The sequence below is a fragment of the Chrysochloris asiatica genome, unplaced genomic scaffold (assembly GCF_000296735.1).
Source record: "Chrysochloris asiatica unplaced genomic scaffold, ChrAsi1.0 scaffold00005, whole genome shotgun sequence".
NCBI lineage: Eukaryota > Metazoa > Chordata > Mammalia > Afrosoricida > Chrysochloridae > Chrysochloris > Chrysochloris asiatica.
Window position 1 is genome coordinate 42,011,569 of NW_006408523.1, and position 19,378 is coordinate 42,030,946.

The following is a 19,378-nucleotide window of genomic DNA, read 5'->3' on the forward strand; positions in this document are numbered from 1 at the left end:
ATTCCCAGTGGTTTGGCAGTTGAGATGTGGTTGTTCCCATGGTGAGATCTAATACAGTGTAGTTGACTATGATGATTGGCTATGAACTGTGTAGTTAACGCTGTGATGATTAGCTATGAACAGGCGTAGTTAATGCTGTGATGATTGGCTATGAGCAGGCGTAGTTAATGCTGTGATGATTGGCTATGAGCAGGCGTAGTTAATGCTGTGATGATTGGCTATGAGCAGGCTAGTTAATGCTGTGATGATTGGCTATGAGCAGGCGTAGTTAACGCTGTGATGATTGGCTATGAGCGGGCGTAGTTAATTATGATGATTAGCTATGAGCAGGCCTAGTTGAAAGAATGTTTTCTTGGGAGAATAGCCTGCTTCCAGTATAATGGATACTTGGGTGAAACTTGCTTGCTTTCTGCTGGGTCTGAATCTTGCATTTGACTCGTCCTCCAACCTCTGCCTCTTTGGACTTGAGCCCATGACCTGCTTTATTACCTACCTGCCTGCCTGCCTGCCCACCTGCCCTGCCTGGAGATCTTGGATCTTTTTCTTGATATAAACTTCTCTTTTATATAATGTATATATTAGTCACTGGTTTTGATTTTCTAGAGAATCCAGCCTAAAACTTCCTAAGACTTCTGATTGTTGTCTTTTCCTTTTTTTTTTTTTAAAGAAGAAACCAATAAGTTAGGAATCCTGTGGCTCTGTAGGCTAAGCACTGAACTGCTAACCAAAAGGTCGGCGCTTCAGACCCATCAGCCACTCCTTGGAAATCCTATATAGGGTCACAATGAACTGGAACTGACTCGACGGCAGTTAACATTAATTGAAAGTTATAAACATTCCAAATATAAGTTTTCATCTCTGCTTTCTTGTACCAGCAACAGTATATTATTGTTGTTGTCAGGTGCCATCGAGTCGGAACCGACTCATAGCGACCCCATGCACAGCAGAACGAAACAATGTCCGATCCTGGGCCAACCTCACTACCGCTGCCACACTTGACGCCATCAATGATGCCACCTGACTGATCCATCTCGTTGGGGGTCTTCCTCTTTTTCTCTGACCCTTCATCTTACCCAGCATGACATCCTTCTCCAGCAACTGTTCCCTCCTGACATTATGTGCAAAGTGCTTTTCTCCCCCGAGCTTAACTCTATTCACTTCATTGTGGTCAACTCTACTTTGAGGAGGCATTTTTTCCCCCAGTCGCATTCTGAGTGCCTTCGCACCTTCTAGTCCTGTATCTGACAATGTTTCTCTGCTATTCATAGAGTTTTCAGTGACTAGAGATTTGCAAGTAGTTTGTCACTCTTTCTTCCTAGTCTGTCTTTGTCTGGAAGCTCATCTGAAACCTGTCCACCATGGGTGACCCTGCCGGGTATTTAAAATACCGGTGGCATAGCCCTCAGAATCACAGCAACTCAAGCCGTCACAGCACGACAGGCAAGTGGTGGCTGTTTGGTTTTATGTTGATACTGTCACTTTAAATTTCAATGTCAGTACATTAGAAGATACTTATGGTCATATGTAACCCAATATTGAATAAGTGGGATATGGTTATTCTACAGTCCTAATAATTACCATTTAAAATGGGGTTTTAGAAATGAAAGTTTATACACTTAAAACTTAACAGCAAAATAAAATCACATCTATTTTGTACAATAATTCAAAGGGCAGCAAAACTTAATTGGCAAGTTTAATTGACAACGAGCACATTAGAGGCAAGCTCTATTAAGGATGTTTAGGCACTGTTAACGTGAGTTATTAAGTACCATTGGTCGATTCCAACTCAGTGACTCTGTATTGCGTTCCCAAGGAGCAGCTGGTGGGTTTGAGTTTGCTGATCTTGCAGTTAGCGGTCCAGTGCTTATCCTACAGTATTGTAAAGTGTAGAGTTGGTCCCAACTCAGGGCAGCACCCTGTATAGGGTTTCCAAGGAGCAGCTGGTGAGTTTGAATCACCAACCTTTGTGGTTCAAACCAACTTGTAGTCCAGTGCTTCTCCTACAGTACCACACCTGGACTCCTATAGTGTTAAGTGCTACTGAATTGGTTCTGACTCATAGAGTGACCCTGTATAGGGTTTCCAAGGAATGGCTGGTGAGCTTGAACAGCTGACTTTGTGGCTCAAACCAACCTTGTGGGCCAGCACATTACTCACAGGGCCACACACAGGCTAAGTGGAAGGCATTGAGTACTACCTGGCTGTATTTTAGACTTTTTCACTACCGTTTTGAAAGCATGTGCTTGCATCGTCTTTCCTCAAAAGCCCTACTTCCTCTAGGAAACAAGAGTTGACAGGTTTGATAAACTCTTAGGAAGCACTCATTTGTATGAATACTGTGTTCTCTGATAAAATTACCTGAGTCTGTGGTACTTTCACAAAAGTTATTACTATTAAGAAAGATGAAAAATCTTGAATTACCATTTCAACATAATGATTGGGATCTTGCTTTAAAATTCAAGTTGATTTGTAGATATCCTCACTTAATCTTGTTATAGGACTAGGTTCTGTGATTTGCATTTAACCAAGTTGGTACAAGAGCCCTGGTGTGGCACTCTAGGATAAGCACTAGACTAGTAACCACAAGGTCAGCAGTTCAAACACCCGGAGCCACTCTCAGAAACTCTTGAGTTGGAAATGACTTGATGGCATACGACGACGACAGCTTGTCACCCTAGTGCAGTTCTGGAAATCTTAAATACCCAAGTGGTCCTGAGAATCTTGTAGAAGTTTGCACTGCCCTATTTTTGTCATTTGTTAAGTGCTGTTGAGTTGGTTCCGACAAAGCAACTCTTAAGTTTCCAAAACTTTATTTTTTCACAGGAGCAGAAAGCTTTATCACCCTCCCGGGGAATGGTTGGCAGATTCAAACCAAGAATCTTGTGGTTCACAGTTCATCACACTCTTCATTCTAGTCAGTAGTGGTGGTGAGCTGTGGAGTCACTTCTGACTTATAGCAGTCACTAGTAGTTTGTGGCCACATTTCGAAAAGCACAGCCGATTCAGTCAGGAGAACTGAATGCAATTCCACTACCACTACTAGCTGGGTAGCTTTGAAAAAGCCTCTTAACCTTTCTAAACCCCAATTTACTCATTTTGATCAGGTAAAAATCTATGTTTAGGCTTTTTGTGAGAATTCAATTAAAATGTACAAAGCATTCAAATGTTAGTTGAAAGGAAATAATATAATTGAAACAGTTACATATTAAGCACGCATTGTTTTCTCTGATCTCTGTTCCATTATCTTACTGACTGGTGTTTCCACCAGCAGACAGAACTGCTCAGTGGATCCTCAAATACTACAAAGACCCTGAACGCTGGTTTGAAGGCCATCATGGAAGCACAGCTACGTGACAAAAACGAGTTCTTTCTCTGGGAAGTCCACCTTCTTCCACTGAGCTGGCAGCTTTCCTAGGAGGATGAAGAACTACAACAGCAGTGAGGTGTAGCTGTTTCCCCAGCTCACTTCATCCCACAGTGTTGGAAGCACTGCTCTAGTTCAAAGTCTAGATGATATTAGGAAACCCAGGACAGGTTGGCACTTACACGGCATTAAGCAAGATCACAGATGACAATTTGTTCTTTGATTAATCATTATAGTTACTATTTATTGAGACCTTATAATGTCAAACATGTACTGCTTTAAGCTTTACAGCAATCCTGAGAGAGAAATCATTTTAGACAAGGAAATAATGGTTCAGTGTATGAAGTGGCTGAAATCACAAAATGCCAAAAGGCTAGCTTGCAGTCTAACTCGCAGCTTCATTCTCTTTAACACTGTAGTTACCATATTTTGGAAGCAAAACTATTCCAACAGAGGTGTCTAAATAAGTCAAGGTTAGTGACTGACTTAGACTACCAGCCGTGGTTCCCAAAGCTCCAGAAGATAAAAAAGTCGTTTTAAGCCACCAAAATGTACTTAAAGGAAACAGTTTACCATACCAGAAAAAGCTCCCCCCATGTAACTGTCACAGAACATTTTAAAAATTGTTGGTACACCATAACCACAAAGAGAAAATACTGGCTCCAAAGATCCCATACATTTGATATATACCATAATTCTCCACACTAGCACAGGCTTGGAGACGGAAATCAAGACCCCCTAACCTGCTCACCTGGGCTAGTATATAATCAATTAGATGGAAATCAAGATCCCCTAACCTGCTCACTTGGGCTAGTATATAATCAATTAGAGTTTAGACATTTGTTCCAAGCCCGGAGCCATTATCATGCAGCAAGTTTGCTGAGCTGCACATTACCTTTCTGCCCCCAAGAATCTAATCACTTCCTGGGAAACCAAGATGCTGGTAATTTGAGACAGAATAAAGGAAAAGACAGAATCAAGGTTTTATAAACCAGAGAGTGTTCTGTTTCTGTTAGGTAGCGGGATCTCTTCATATGTTATTTTGATAATAGGGAATTTCATAGGTAAAAACCAATACTCAAAATTATAAAACAAATAGAATTGTCTGTGCAAAATCACGGCATCAAAAATCTGCAAAAGACTCAATAAAAATTCTTTAGTAGACAAATGTGGTTTGAAAGGGTAATAAAATCTTTTGATGGCTAAAGCGAGAGTCTTGTTGCCTGTTGGCCCAAAAATGGATGTTTCATTTCCCAAATAAGTAGGCTCTCCACTATAAAGAAAAATTCTCGTATAGTTGGTTTCTATCTTCTTGAATTCTGCTCCAAGTTCAGCCAACTTCTTGTATGTCCTTAACACAAATTTAGAACAGTCATAGGATTCAAACCATGTCTCCGCTCCTTTTTCTGGGCTGGCTTGGACAGTCCAGGTCTCATAATAAATACCTGTTTCATTGTCCTGTTTTACCCACTTGGCCATTTTGTTAAACATGTTTCCTAGAAAGACAAAAAAATTACCCATATGAATATCAAACTTAGTCATAAACTTAAAGTAAAATATTCTAATTGTTGTTACCAAGTGCTGTTGAGTTGGTTTCAACTCATAGCGACCTTGTATAGGGTTTCCAAGGAGCGGCTGGTGAATTTAAATTGCTTACTTTGCCGTTCAAACTGACCTTGTGGTTTAGTATATTATCCCAGAGTGCCACAACAGGACTCCAACCTAATGAGATGAAGATTTGGAAATTTAAAAAAACTTTTATTCATGAACCTAATTAAGACTCATGAATAAACACATTAAATTATTTTTTAAAACCTTCATCTCACATTAGGAGTCTATTTGAAATTTATATTTCATTATTCAAAATGTAAGGTATACTGAATTGTCAACATTACATGATGTAGAAAGAGAAGTTTCATACACATTCTATTATCATTTAAGTTGTTAATCAAAAGTGAAATTATACAAAATGCTGATGCCCTTTTTCTCGACCCTACACAGCAAACCTTGGATTCTGAGGAAAAGCAAAGCAAGAGTTATGGAAGAGGAAAAGTCAAAGACAAGAAAAATTGGCAGGGAGGGAAGATGTGGAGTTTTTCGGTTGGAAGTAAAGAGCTGCATGTGTGTGAATTTGCCTGTGGGGAGGATCCAGGAGGCTGGCCCACAGTTAGTACAAGAGGAAACACACTGGCCTGTAGTAAGCAGAATTTCAACAGCTGCAAATATAGATTTTTTAAAAATCTATATTTGCAGCTGTTGAAATTCTGCTTACCACATCCTATATTTGCAGCTGTTAAGATTCTGCTTGCAACAACCCCACCCAACACATGAATCCTCCAGTGAATCAGCTAAACTAGAAATGTTTTTGGCCAAATGCAAGATGTCTAATCCTAACCTCTACCTCTCAGGACACCAGAAGAGTGTCCCCAAATGCTCAGGAAGCATGAACTCAACAACAAGGTCACAACTTCCATCTGGGTACTTGTCACGTGTAAGAGAACTGCGGTGCTATAGAATAAGTACTGGATTACTAACTGTAAGGTTGGCAGTTCAAACCTACCAGCCACTGTTGAGGAAAGAGACTGTCTGCTCCCATAAAGATTTAATCTCAGAAACCCTATATAGGTTCATTTTGAATTGGAATTGCACTGGTTTTGGTTTGGAATTTGTTGTTGTTAAGTGTCACTGAATCAGTTCTGATTCATAGTGACCCTGTTAAGAGTTTCCAAGGAGTGACTGGTGGGTTTGAACCACCGGCATTTCAATGATCAGTCCAGTGCTTATCCTACAACGCCAGGACTTCTTGGTTTGGAATTTTTTGTTAAGTGCTGTTGAGTCAGTTCTGACCCATAGTGACCCTGTATAGGGTGTCAGAGGAGCGGCTGGTGAGCTTGAACCACTGACCATGTGGTTCAAACTGACTAGCAGTCCAGCACATTAACCCGCAGCATCACACCAGGACTCCTGGTTTGGAATAGAGGGAACTAAAAATGAAACCCACTGTTGTCAAGTCGATCCTGACTCAGAATAACCCTACAAGACAAAGAACTCCCTAGGGCTCTGAGACTAAGTCTGGATGGAAGCAAAACGCCTCATCCTTCTGTGGAGCAGCTATTCGAATCACCAACCTTTCGGTTAGCAGTCCCAGGCTTAGCCCACTATGCCACCATGGCTCCCTCTAACAGCTAGGCCCCAGCATTCACATTGCCACTGTGTGCAAACATTTTTTGGGTACTTCTACTTGATTTCATAAAATTATTACTTCATTTCCTGCAAAATGAATAGAAAAGCTGCCTGTATCAATTTCAGGGATTAAAATTGTGGCATAGTTTAAATCCTGTTTTCTCAGAATTAAGGAACCTGTTTTTAGAGATCTTGAACTTGAGTCACTATTGTACTTAAGAGATAAGAATGTTTCAAATCACTGTTTGGTAACATGAAGAAAGGTCAACGAGAGGATTCATCACAAGGCAGATGGATGACTTAAAAGATTTAAGTCTTGGCCTATTACAAACCATGTTACAGGAAATAGTGACCACAGTTCATATGTTCATTGAACATACATTTATGCTAGAACTAAGAATCTTTGTGTAATGAAGTTGGTAGAAATGGCGAAAGGAGAGCTGAACCAGCCAGCAACGAAAGGAAGACTGTTTATTTTACTGAATATTGTTAAAATATGAGCTTAATATACCGTAGGGATAGTTTCCGGTATATCAAGTACAAGGTAAAAGATCACAAGTAGCATCATGTATTCTGCTAAATAATCTCCAGGTTACATTTATAAAAACCTCAGTTCTGCTAAATCTGCTTCTGTGACTTTAAGAGACAGGCCTTGCTGGGCCTAAGTTACTCAGGATGGCGAGTATAGGCAGGAAGACCCAGATTACGAATGCCTGACTTACATATAACCCAGTTACAAACCAACTCCTATAAAGTCTATTATATTAAAAACTTGAAATACATATTATGGCTCATAGCAGCAAATAGCTGCTACTTTGAAATGGGCACCAAAACATTGGTTGCGACACTGACTGCAGAGTAACAGCGTCCTTGCCACTTCCACCTGTGTTTACCATTTCTCTTCATGTTTCCTTCTGATCCCTTCCTGCCTTTGGATCTTTAGTCCACGACACATACTGCCTTTTTGCTCTTCCGTGGTGAGTGTTCTAATGTTAATTGTCATAAAACAAAATGTGTACAAATTATTGGATGGAAATCCAATTTGCTCTGTAAACCTTTCATTCAAATAACAAAAAATGAAAAGAAGCAACTTTCAGGAAAAAAAACACCCTATTAGTATTATTATTCCTACTGTATTGTTAAGTTAAATATGTTTTAATGTAGCTGGAAGTGTTTAAAACTTTGTTTTTTATGAAAAGAAAAGAAGACTACCACACACTAAGACAAACATTGGACAAACTGACAGCAAATATGAATCGCAGTTCATGCTCCAATTTATGTATAAATTCAACTTTGAGATTTAGGAATGGACCTTGTTCCCAATCTAGGGACAGACTGTATTTCATCTCTCCCATCATGCTGTGATTTAAAATACTCAAAATGCCTTGTAAAGTGTGGGAAATACTCAAGCCCCAAAATCCTATGACTCACTGAGTAATTCTTACGGCAAACCGTACTTCATTTTAGAGTGTTTCCTCTTTTTTGGAGTATTGTTGTTGTTAAGTGCTGTTGAGTTGATTCCAACCCATAGTGACCCTGTATAGGGATTCCAAGGAGCCGCTGACCTTGCAGTTTGAAGCAACTCAGTCCAGTGCATTAACCCACAGCGCCACACCAGGACTCCTTTTTTTGGGGGTACAGCAATTTGTAATCTTGTTGCTGTTGTTGTGTGCTGTAGATTCAGTTCCGAACCTGTATAGGGTTTCTGAAGAGCGGTTATCTGGTAGGTTTGAAACCACCAACCTTGCAATTAGCAGTACCCTTGCTTATCCTACAGGGACATACCAGGACTCAAATATATATGTTCTGGGAGATAATGTCGTTAAGAGAATGGCCTATGGGGTTTAGCTGCTAAGATTTGCATCCCACTTACTTAGTGGTAGAGCACTCAGCTACTAGCCAAAAGGTCAGTGGTCCAAACCCACCAGTCACTCTGTGGAATCACCAGGTGGCAGTCTGCTTCCACAAAGATTTACAGTCTTGGACCCCCCCTGCCCCCCGGGGCAGTTCTACTCTATCCTAATGTCGCTGTGACAGAGGGACTGACTCAATGGTACTGGGATTTAGGTGTATCTCAGTTTCTGTATAAAAAACGGAAAATAAAAGTACCTATCTCAGAGGATGGTTGTGATGATGAATGATGTAATACATGTAAAGCAATTAGACCCATGCAATGCTGGGAGTGAGTCCAGAGGAATGGTACCCCAAATCAAACCACTGCCACTGAGTTGATTTCAACTCAGAGAGATCCTATAAGCCAGAGTAAAATTGCCCCATAGGATTTCCATGACCACAACTTTCAGTATGAGTTGTATCTCAATGTAAAGAAAACAAAAATCCTCACCATTGAGCCAATTAGCAACATCAAGATAAATGGAGAAAAGACTGAAGTTGTCAAAGACTCCCGTTTGCTCGATCACCCATCAACAGTCATGGAAGCAGCAGTCAAGAAATCAAATGACGTATTGCATTAGGCAAATATGCTGCACAAGACCTTTTTAAAGTGTTGAAGAGCAAAAATGTCAGCTTGAATACTAAGGTGTGCCTGACCCAAGCCATGGTATTTTCAGTAACCTCATATGCATGTGAAAGCTGGACAGTGACTAAGGAAGACCATAGAAGAATTGATGCACTTGAGCTGTGGTGTTGGAGGAGAATACTGAAAGTGCCATGGGCTGCCAAAAGAACAAACAGATCTGTGTTGGAAGACTTATAGCCAGAGTGCTCCTTGGAAGCCAGGACAGCCAGAATTCATCTCTCATACTTTGGACATATTATCAGGAGTGACCAGTCCCTGGACATGGATATCAGTTTGGTAAATTGGAGGGTTGGAGAAAAAGAGGAAGACCCCCAATGAAATGAATTGGCACAGTGGCAGCAGCAATGGGCTCAGGCGTACCAATGATCGTGAGGTTGGCACAGGACCACGCAGTGATTCGCTCTGTTGTGCATAGGGTCGGTATGAGTTGGTCCTGACTTGATGGCACCTATCAACAACAACAACAACAACAATCTGTACGAAAGTAGTTTGCCTCATCTTTTTGGTTAGCAGCCAAGTACTTAACCACTGAGGCAGCAGGACTCCTTTTATGAATGATACTAAACATAACCCACTACACACATAGCGACCCTATATAGGGCTTCTGAGACTGGAAATCTTTACAGGAGCAGACAGCCTTACCTTTCTGTCTCTGAACAGCTGGTGGGTTTGAATCGTCCACCTTCAGTTCAACACCTAGCCCACAGCACCATCTAGCTATTACTATTTCTCCTATAAAAAACTTTCTGTCATTACCAAAACTTTTTTTTCAGACATAATTAAGGAATTCTGTAATAATTATTGTTTCAAACATTTTGTGGATTTTACCCCATTATTTTATTTGGAAAGTACAATTTAATTGTACCAGGTATTTCATCATTTTTTCTTTCTTTTTTTACACCATGGTAACTGATCAGGGAAGAAACTACTCATTTCTTATTGTCACAGGTGAATATTGGATGCCAATATTGGATGACACAAAAATAGTTTGTGTCAAAGATCAGTGGCTTCAGAAATATGTTTTACAAATTACCTCTAAAATGTAGAACACAACTGAAACGTCTCAGTGAAAGTAGTTTCTTTCATTTAGATGCTCACACAGTCATCAGATACTGCCATATATTTTCAAATTACCTGATATGGTTGTTACCAAAACTAAGGTCCCATTTTCCTTCCAGTGGTTATCATCAATGCCTTCAAAAAAGCAGGCAGCTCCTTGATTACACCAGAAGGGGGCGTTCAGTTCAGGCCGGAGATGGGGAAATGTGCAGTTTCCAAGTTGGAAAAGTTCATACCATTCCATTGTATAGTTCTTGCCAGTTAAAGTACTCCTGAATCCAACAGCATCATGCATAATTTTCTATAAAGATAATACGTGGAGAAAAGCATGTGTACAGTAACCACCAGTCCAAACAGATGGGAGAAAATGCATATTCACTAGAAAAACTGCCCAGCTGTTCCCCTTCCCTAGTGCTACATTCCAGGCTCTCATCCACTCTGGGCTGTGACTACAGCTCATCTCAGGAAGCATGCTAGGTGGACACACCGGTAACTTCCTTACAGCTTAGAAGTCCTAGCAACCATCATGCCAGGCTTAGGGAGAAACTTGATGACTACAAGGAAAGCCCACCTTGTGAAAGTGTGTATGACAAGGACTGAACATTAACAAGCGATCCTGCCTCCTTGCTTCCTTCTTTCTCATTTCTAGGAGTTGGGTTCCGTTTCAGAATACTGTTGTTATTGCTAGCTGCAATTAGTTGGCCCCAGATTCATGGAGACCCGCTGTATAATAGGGTATAACTGCAGCTTGGTTGTAATCTTGATCGAACAGCCTTGATGGTGCAGTGGTTAAAGCACCTGACTACAAACTAAAAGATTGGTTGTATGAGCCTACCAGTGGCTCTGAGGGAGAAAGACGGGTCCCTCGGCTTCCATAAAGATTGTAGCCTTGGAAACCCTATGGGGCAGTTCTACCCTGTCCTATGTTGTTAAGTGCTGTTGAGTAGCTTCTGATTCACAGTGACCACTGTAGAGGGTTTCGAGAGGTGGGTTTAAACTGCTGAGCTTGCAGTTAGCACTCCAGTGCTTATCCTACAGTGCCACACCAGGGCTCCGCTCTGTCCCATAAGGCCACTAAGTTATAATCAACTCAATGGCAGTGGATTATTTTTTATCTTTATGGAAGTAGTTCACTGAGGTTTCCTTCCATTAAAACTACATGTGAATTTGAGCATCCGACCTTTAGATTAGCTCATTTTTATGATATTAAAACTGATTAAAATTTTTGCATTTGTTCCTGTATCACAAAATTTGATAATTATTTTTGATTGCTTATTTTAAATATGCTAAGAGGAACACCAATAAACATGATTCCAAACCAGTCATTTTAACAGCATTTATTCCCTCTAATTTAATTAGCCCAAGGTCAAGATACATCCTTACCATGTGACCCAGGAGGTCGCCATATTTAAATTCCCACACTGGGGTTTGTAGTCGAAAAACTTCAATGACATCGTCACCCTTCATGGCTGGGATAGAAGAGCCAGTTGGACAGAAAGTATATTTAGCTTGACAGTAAGGGTCTGATTCTGGACGGAAGGAAAAGCGCCTAAGAAAAACAAAGAAACTATCAACTGAGACTCTGACAAGAATTTTCACACATTTTAGATTTTAATTTCACTATCAAGAACATTTTCAAGGAAAACATTCAGAAATCATACTGTAGTGTATAAATATAAATATACACACTTAATTTATTCTGTGAACAGACTATTAACTATGTCTGTAATAACGAATCCAAACCCATCTGTTTATTATTTGGCATTGAGTTGATTTGGATCAAGGTGACCTCCTGTGTTACACAGTAGACCTGTCTTCCATAGTCTTTATGGAGATAGAATGGCAGGCTTCCACAGGCTGCTGGGTGAGTGTAAACTGCCAACCTTTGGGTTAGTGGTCAAGGACAAACCGTTTGCACCACATAGGACCCCTTCATACCTTTAAACCGCCAGTGACAAACACAAAGCACTTTGATAAATGCATGCTTTTCTCTTCCCTGCTCACAGTGTGAGACATTTGAAGGAAGGTATCTTAGTTGTCTAGTGCTGTTACAACACAAATAGCACAAGTGGATGACTGAAAACCAGAAATTTATTCTCTAGCAGTTTTGGAGGTGAAAAGTCCAAATTCAGAGCGGTCTTTGGGGGAAGGCTCTCTCTTTGTTGTCTCTGGGCCCAGCATTCTTTGAAATCTCCTTATGTCTTGCATCAGTCTTCCCAAGATCTAGGAGCTTCACAGTGCTGGGACCCAGGCCAAAGATGCACTCCACTCCTGGCTTTCCTACCTTGGGGGTAAGAGGTCCCTCTTTCTCTGCTCAAGTCTCCTTTTATCTCATATGAAATAAGTGTTGCATGCCACACCTTTGGGAATCTCCCATAAATCAGAGTGGTGGTAGGATGAAGGGTGGTGTAAGGACCCCTGGTATGGTGCTGTAGGATCAGCACTGTGCTTGGAACCACAAGGTGAGCAGTTCAAACCCACCAGCTGCTCCTTGGAAACCCTATAAAGGGTTGCTATGAGTTGGAAGCAACTTGATGACACTTAACAACAACAAGAAGTCCTGGTCGTATAGTAATATACTGGGTTATGCATTGGGCTGCTAACTGCAAGGTCAGCAGTTCGAGGCCACCAGGTGCTCTTTGGGAGAAAGGTGACACTTTCCATAAAGATTGACAGCCTTAGAAACTCTCTACAGGGTTGTTATACGAGTTAGAATTGACTCCACACACCACCATCCCAGCCTTAATCTTCCTATTGGTTTATCACATCAAATCATGGGGAACAACTACATCACAACTGTCAACCCACTGAGAATCCTGGCTGAGACGAGTTGACACAGCCTTTAATGATCACAGCAGGTAACACGTCCTAAAATGTTCATAGATCTGGATCCTATCATAATAGACATACACTTACTAAGTGTATGTATATTTTTCAAATCAGATTTAAATTCTCAATTCACATACTAAACAGAATGTATTGAAATATATTGATTGCTGTTATTGTTAAGTGCCGTCAAGTCGATTCTGTCTCATAGTGACCCCTTATAGGGTTTCTGAGGAGCTGCTGGTGGGTTTGAACTGATCTTGTGGTTAGCAATCCAGTGTTTATTGGTACGGTAGTACCAGTCCAGAACTCCATAAAGGTTATTGTTGTTGTTGTTAAGTTGATTCCAATTCATAGCGACCCTGTATAGGGTTTTCAAGGAGCGGCTGGTGAGCTTAAACCACTGACCTTGCAGTTCTAACCGATCCGTAGTGCCACACCAGGACTCCCCATAATGATTAGTAGAATATAGTTTATATTTTCTAAAGAATTAACCTGCATTCTTTTAATCAGTACTTACTGCGGATTGACTATATGTACCCTGTACAGGGTCGCTATGAGTTGGATACGACTCCATGGCACATAACAACAACAACTATATGTATAACATGCTATACTAGGAAAAAGGGAAACAAAATTAAAATTCTCTTCTACACAGAGTTTGGTGTTGGGATCGGAAAGACATTACACACGTAATTACGGTGCAGTATGGTAAGTGCTGGAGTCCTCATGTGGTGCTGTAGGATAAGCACTGTACTGCTAACTACAAGGTTGGTGGTTCAAATCTACCAGCTGCTCCTTGGAAACCCTATATAGAGTCACTATGAGTTGGAACTGACTCAATAGCACTTAACAACAACAACCACCACAACATAAGTATGATAAGCAAGTGCTAAGGGGCCCTGGTGGTGCAGTGGTTAAGCACTCAGCTGGTAACCAAAAGGTTGATTACTTGAACCCACTAGTGGCAGCCTTGGAAACCTTATCGGACAGTTGTACCCCAGTCCTATAGGTCACTACGAATCCAAATCAGGTGGACTGCAGCAGGACAGGTAAGAAGTGTTAAAAAACTATATAAAACTCCTGGGTGGGCAGAAAGAAGGGAGAAATCAGTTTTGCCTGGTGGGAGGTAGATAAAGAAGGATCTAAAGACCTAGGTTTTTAAAGACTTAGGAAGAAGCTTTGGGTAGAAAAGGGGAGAAAACACCCAAATGTTCAAAGCAGGATGAAGTGGTCACACAAGCATGGCATACTGGAAAATTCTCCAAGCAGCACAGGAGACTAGCATTCTGGCTTGAAATCAGGTTGTGAGAGGTGATGTAGGCAGGGACCTCTCATTTTAGCACAAAAGGAGCAATGGTAATGTAGTGGTTCTGGTTGCTAATCTCACAGTCAGCAGTTCGAAACTACCAGCTGTTCGGCGGGAGAAAGATGAGGCTTTCTGCTCTCATAAAGATTTACAGCCTCGGAAACCCTGTACAGGGTCACTATCGGTTGGAACCGACTCCATAGCACATAACCACAGTGTGAAGGGTACCCTCCGGAATCCTACAACTGGGGAAATCAGGGGAATCCTCTTAAAAGATCTAAGTAGTACATCTGATTTGAGTGAATGTGCTGTAAAATAAATTTTATTTTGTGAAGTACAAGAAGGTAGGGAGAGAAGTCAATTTAAGGCTGAGAGCCAAGTTAGGAAAATTAAATATTTGAAAAATACTCACTTATTCAGAGCCCAGTAATACAGGCAAGAAAAGAAGGTGGCCTGAGTGGGGGACTGTGACTGAATCCAGCATTGTAGCACTAGGAAGAGAAAGGTACATATGGAGCTATCTCTGTCTTTCCACTAAGAATTCTAGGTCCCTAAGGTTCTGGCCAAACCTACTGTTTTGAAATCATAATGGAACAATAAAAATGTCAATCTAAAAAATTAATAAAATCTCGATGCTAACCAAAAATATTAACACCTGCCCATAAAGTTTATGAGATTTGGGCATATTTATTTTATAAGTGTTAGTGTTGTTGAGTGCCGTTGAGTTGGTTCCGACCCATAGCAACCCTGTATAGGTTTTCAAAGGAGCAGCTGGTGAGCTTGAACCGCTGACAGTTCAAACTCACTTTGCAGTCCGGCGCATTAAGCCATAGCACCATACCAGGACTGTGTTGTTGTTATGTGCTGTGGAGTTGGTTCTGGCTCATAGTGACCCTGTACAGGGTTTCCGAGGTGGTAAATCTGTACAAGAGTAGAAAGCCTCATCCTTCTCCCGCAGAACAGTTGTTAGTTTCGAACTGCTGACAGAGAGATTAGCAGCCCGATTTGTAACCACTACTCTACCAGAGCTCCTTGGACTGTGTTGTTGTTGTTGTTGTTATGTGCCGTGGAGTCAGTTCAGACTTTTAGTGAGCCTGTACAGGGTTTCTGAGGCTGTAAATCTTTATGGGAACATCTTTCTCCAGCGGAACAGCTGGTAGTTTCGAACTGCTAACTGTGAGATTAGCAGCCAGATTAGTAACCACTACGCTACCAGAGCTCCTTCCTTGGACTGTGTTAGGAAGCACAAATGATCTGCACTTGATGGCACTGTAGGATAAGAGTTAGACTACTAACCACAAGGTCAGCACTTTGAACCCACCAGCTGCTCCTGGAGAGAAAGATGAGGTTTTCTATTAAGATGTACAGCCTTGGGAACCCTATACAGAGTTGCCATGTGTTGGGAACTGACTCGCCTGCACATAACAATAACGCTAACTTAAAGGATAGTCATATCACTTACCAAGTGAAAGCACATTAGGAAGGGCTGGCAATCTACTTCTCTAAAGACTGTAGCCAAGAAAACTCTGTGGGGAGTTCTACGCTGTAACACGTGGGATGCCATGAGTTGGAATCAACTCAACAGAAACAGATTTTGTTTGCCAAGTTTCAACATGTACAGATTCTTTTCTCAGTTATTTAAGGACAGTTTCACTTAAGCATTATTTATTTTAGGCCAAGGGTGAACTTAATAGTTAAATTATATTATCTTCAACTGAAGAAATTAGATGGGGCATGACTTAATATTTGAAAGTTATACAGAAACACTAAGACCATATAGCCAACCAATTTACATAATTTAAAACCAATTTCCTGATGTCTTGAATATTTCATTTTTATCTTTCATGTACTATTTACTAACAATTAAAACCACTAACTTCAAACCTCATATAAAGCAAGCAAAACCATTCAGTGAGCATTAGTATTAAGGTTTTCCAACACTTGACATTAATCCTTCCAATGCTATAAGAAAGATGCTACAATCATTCCTATTTTCTGACAGAGATACTGGGTAACTTTCCAGATTTGATTCCCACCCAGTAGTCGGGACTCAGATCTCTGCTCTTCGCCACTAGATTATCCTTCCTCTTCAATTCATTAATGTGTCATCCACGTCATCTTCAATGAGCTGAGTGTTTTCAAATCCTGCTCCTGCCGGATGCTACCATCATGTTTCCTTTCTGTACGTTTAATTACCTGACAGTCTCAAACCGGAAAAAAGAACAAAACCCAAAAAAACAAACTCACTGCCATCCAGTCTATCTCTTCATGTAACTATAGGGCAGAGAAGACCTGCCCCACAATGCTTCCTAGGTCCTGATACAGTGGATTAGGCTGCTAACTGCAAGGTCAGTAACTCGAATCTCCCAGTCGCTCTGCGTAAAAAGGTGAAGCTTTCTGCTCCCGTAAAGATTTTCAGCTTTGGTCGCTATGATTCAGAATCCGCTGTGGGTTAATGCACCAGACTTCAAGGTCGGCAGTTGAAGCTCACCAGATGCTCCTCAGAAGCCCTATACAGGGTCGCTATGGGTCAGAACTGACTCGACAGCACTTAACAACGAGTCAGAATCAGCTCAACAGCAAACAACCACCACCACCAAATCTTTACAGAAACTTACTGACACATCTTTCTCCTGCAGGTTGATTTGAACCGGGGCAGAGTTGCCATGTGTTGGGAACTGACTCGCCTGCACATAACAATAACGCCTTGCACTTAGCAGCTGAACCCACTGCGCCACCTGACAGTCTTGTTGTTGTTAAGTGCCGTCGAGTCGATTCCGACCCACAGCGACCCTGTATAGGGCTTCTGAGGAGCATCTGGTGAGCTTGACCTGCCGACCTCACAGTTCACTGTAAGGCCACGTACATTCTCTTGCATTCGCTGTCGCCGACTTGACTGTCCTACTTCCAGCTTTAGAAAGGTGGACAAGCAAAGTGACCAGCTTCCCTGGTCTGCCCGGAACTGAGAGGGCATGAGAGTTTCCAGAATGTGGGAGTGGTCAGTGTTAAAACACAGCGCTAAAGGCCCAGACAAACCACCTTATAAATTGTGCAGAAAGTTAGTATTAATGATCACTATGATAGTGCTTAAGGAGCTCTGCTAGCGTAGTGGTTACGAATCGGTCTGTGAACTGCAAAGATCAGCAGTTCGAAACTACCAGCGGTTACGCGGGAGAAAGATGAGGCGTTCTGCTCCAGTAAGGATTTACAGCCTCGGAAACCCAGGGTCGCTATGAGTCGGAACCGACTCCATGGCACTTAACAACAACAACAACAATGATAGTGCTTAAAAGAAGTAACAGGTCCGGTACTTAAACCATCTTCTCAAACAATTTAAGGAAGCATGAGTTATTTTTATGTGCAAGGCATTTTTTCTTCTAAGATTCTGGACTGCCTGGATACCCTAACAAGATCCCCCGGGCTCTCAGATTGGCTCCACTCTGGGGGAAGAGTCGCTCTGGCAGTTCCACCGCGTGACGCTGAACACCGACACCCGCATGCCAACTCCGCCCACCCTGCCGTGCGCATGCAAAAAGATCCGCGCGCTCCCGTCCGCGCCCCGCCCACACTCACTTGTAAGGCACTGGCCACTGGCGCTGTGCGCGGTCTTCCGGGTCCTGGGACCAGCCAGGGGCTGCTGTCAGCCAGAACAGTGCCAGAGTCCAGCGCCATTGCGAGCGCCCCAGGGCCCCACCGCTCCCTGTCGGTGCCATATGGTGCCTGCCAGTGCTTCCGGAGCCTCCCGAGCCCCGCGACGGCAGACGGCCCTTCAAGCGAGCATGCGCAAAACTGCTCCTCGGGCGATCAGAGCGAACCCGGCAGCCGGGCTCTGAGGGCTGCGAATCCCGCGGGGGCGGAGGATTGTGCCGCCTGATCCGGCCTCCGCAGCACGTGACGCCTCTCCACTTCTTGTAGCCGAGTAAAAGAGGGCAAGCCATCTGACAGCCCGAATAGCTTCCAAAGCTACCTTGCTAGACACAGAATCTCTACACTTTACATAGGGTAAGTTACATATGGAGAAATGATTACCCTTTCATAACATTAAAGTAACACTAACCGAAACCAAAGGAACAGTGTGTTTCTTTATTATAGATTGTTATCACGGGGTCCTTTCCAACCAGGTTTCTGCAGTCCTATGGTCATTATATGTATGGCAGGGCAGTGGGTTAGCTTTTTAAGGAATGAGATCACTAAGACAGTTCTTCGCTTCTACTTCCTTGTCTTGCTCGACCCCATTTTAACTTTGGTCCAGAACTCCTCTGTATCGCCCCATTCTCTCCACAGGGGCCTGAAATGACCCGGACAGCACACTTTGCTCTGCCTCTTCAGAGAGCTGGAGGTGGAGGGTGTTCGGCTTTATATAACAATTTAAAGATCCTCTTCGTGGAGCTTCCTATATATGTTGTTGTTGTTGTGAAGTGCTGTCCAGTCGGTTCCGACCCATGGCGACCCTGTATAGGGTTTCCAAGGAGCCACTGATGTGTTTGAACCCTGGCCTTGTGGTTCAAACCGACTTTGCAGTCCAGCACATTAACCCACAGTGCCACACCAGGAGTCCTGTATATGTTGTTGTGTGGTGCCATCGAGTTGCCACCTACTCCTAGCAACCCTATGCACAACAGAACGAAACACTGCTGCATCCTAGGCCAACCTCACAATTGTTGCTATATAGAAGTCCCATATATACTTTCCCATAATAAAAATCCAGACACAATCGAAACGGGCCTGGGCTCCTCCTTCGGAAAGCAACAACCATTAGTTGTTGTGGTGCCATCGAGTCAATACCGACTCATGGTGACCCTATGCACAACAACGAAGCACTGCCTGGTCCTGGACCAACCTAACAAGACATTGATGCTGCCACTTGGCCAATCCATCTCACTGGGTGGATTCCTCTTTTTCTCTGACCCTCCACCTTACCAAATATGATCTCCTCCAGTGACTGGTCCCTTCTGACAATATGTCCGAGTATGAGAGACGAAGTTTGGCCATCTTGGCCTCCAAGGAGCACTCTGCTGGCTGTAGTTCTTCCAACACAAACCTATTAGTCCTTTTGGCAGCCCATGACACTTTCAATATTCTCCTCCAACACCATAAC

The 19,378-nt window shown here is 42.4% G+C and overlaps 1 protein-coding gene across 1 annotated transcript; it reads right to left on the reverse strand.

The window, feature by feature from the left end:
• Window positions 1–4,348: 4,348 nt before the first annotated feature.
• Window positions 4,349–17,975, reverse strand: CLN5 (ceroid-lipofuscinosis, neuronal 5). The gene is made up of 4 exons (XM_006832028.1): window positions 17,854–17,975; window positions 11,529–11,694; window positions 10,221–10,446; window positions 4,349–4,860 (listed from the first exon to the last, which is right to left on the reverse strand). Exons 2-4 carry the CDS (start codon window positions 11,610–11,612, stop codon window positions 4,349–4,351), a joined length of 822 nt encoding a protein of 273 aa, XP_006832091.1. The 5' UTR covers window positions 11,613–11,694; window positions 17,854–17,975.
• Between the last annotated feature and the right edge of the window lie 1,403 nt (window positions 17,976–19,378).

What these genes read in the sequence shown, in the direction of transcription:
- CLN5 (XM_006832028.1), bottom strand. Translation starts at nt 11,612, where the DNA reads ATGAAGGGTGACGATGTCATTGAAGTTTTTCGACTACAAACCCCAGTG. An exon ending in GCGACCTCCTGGGTCACATG is followed by an intron (nt 10,447 to 11,528) that starts GTAAGGATGTAT and finishes TTATCTTTATAG; the next exon opens with AAAATTATGCATGATGCTGT. An exon ending in TTTGGTAACAACCATATCAG is followed by an intron (nt 4,861 to 10,220) that starts GTAATTTGAAAA and finishes TTGTCTTTCTAG; the next exon opens with GAAACATGTTTAACAAAATG.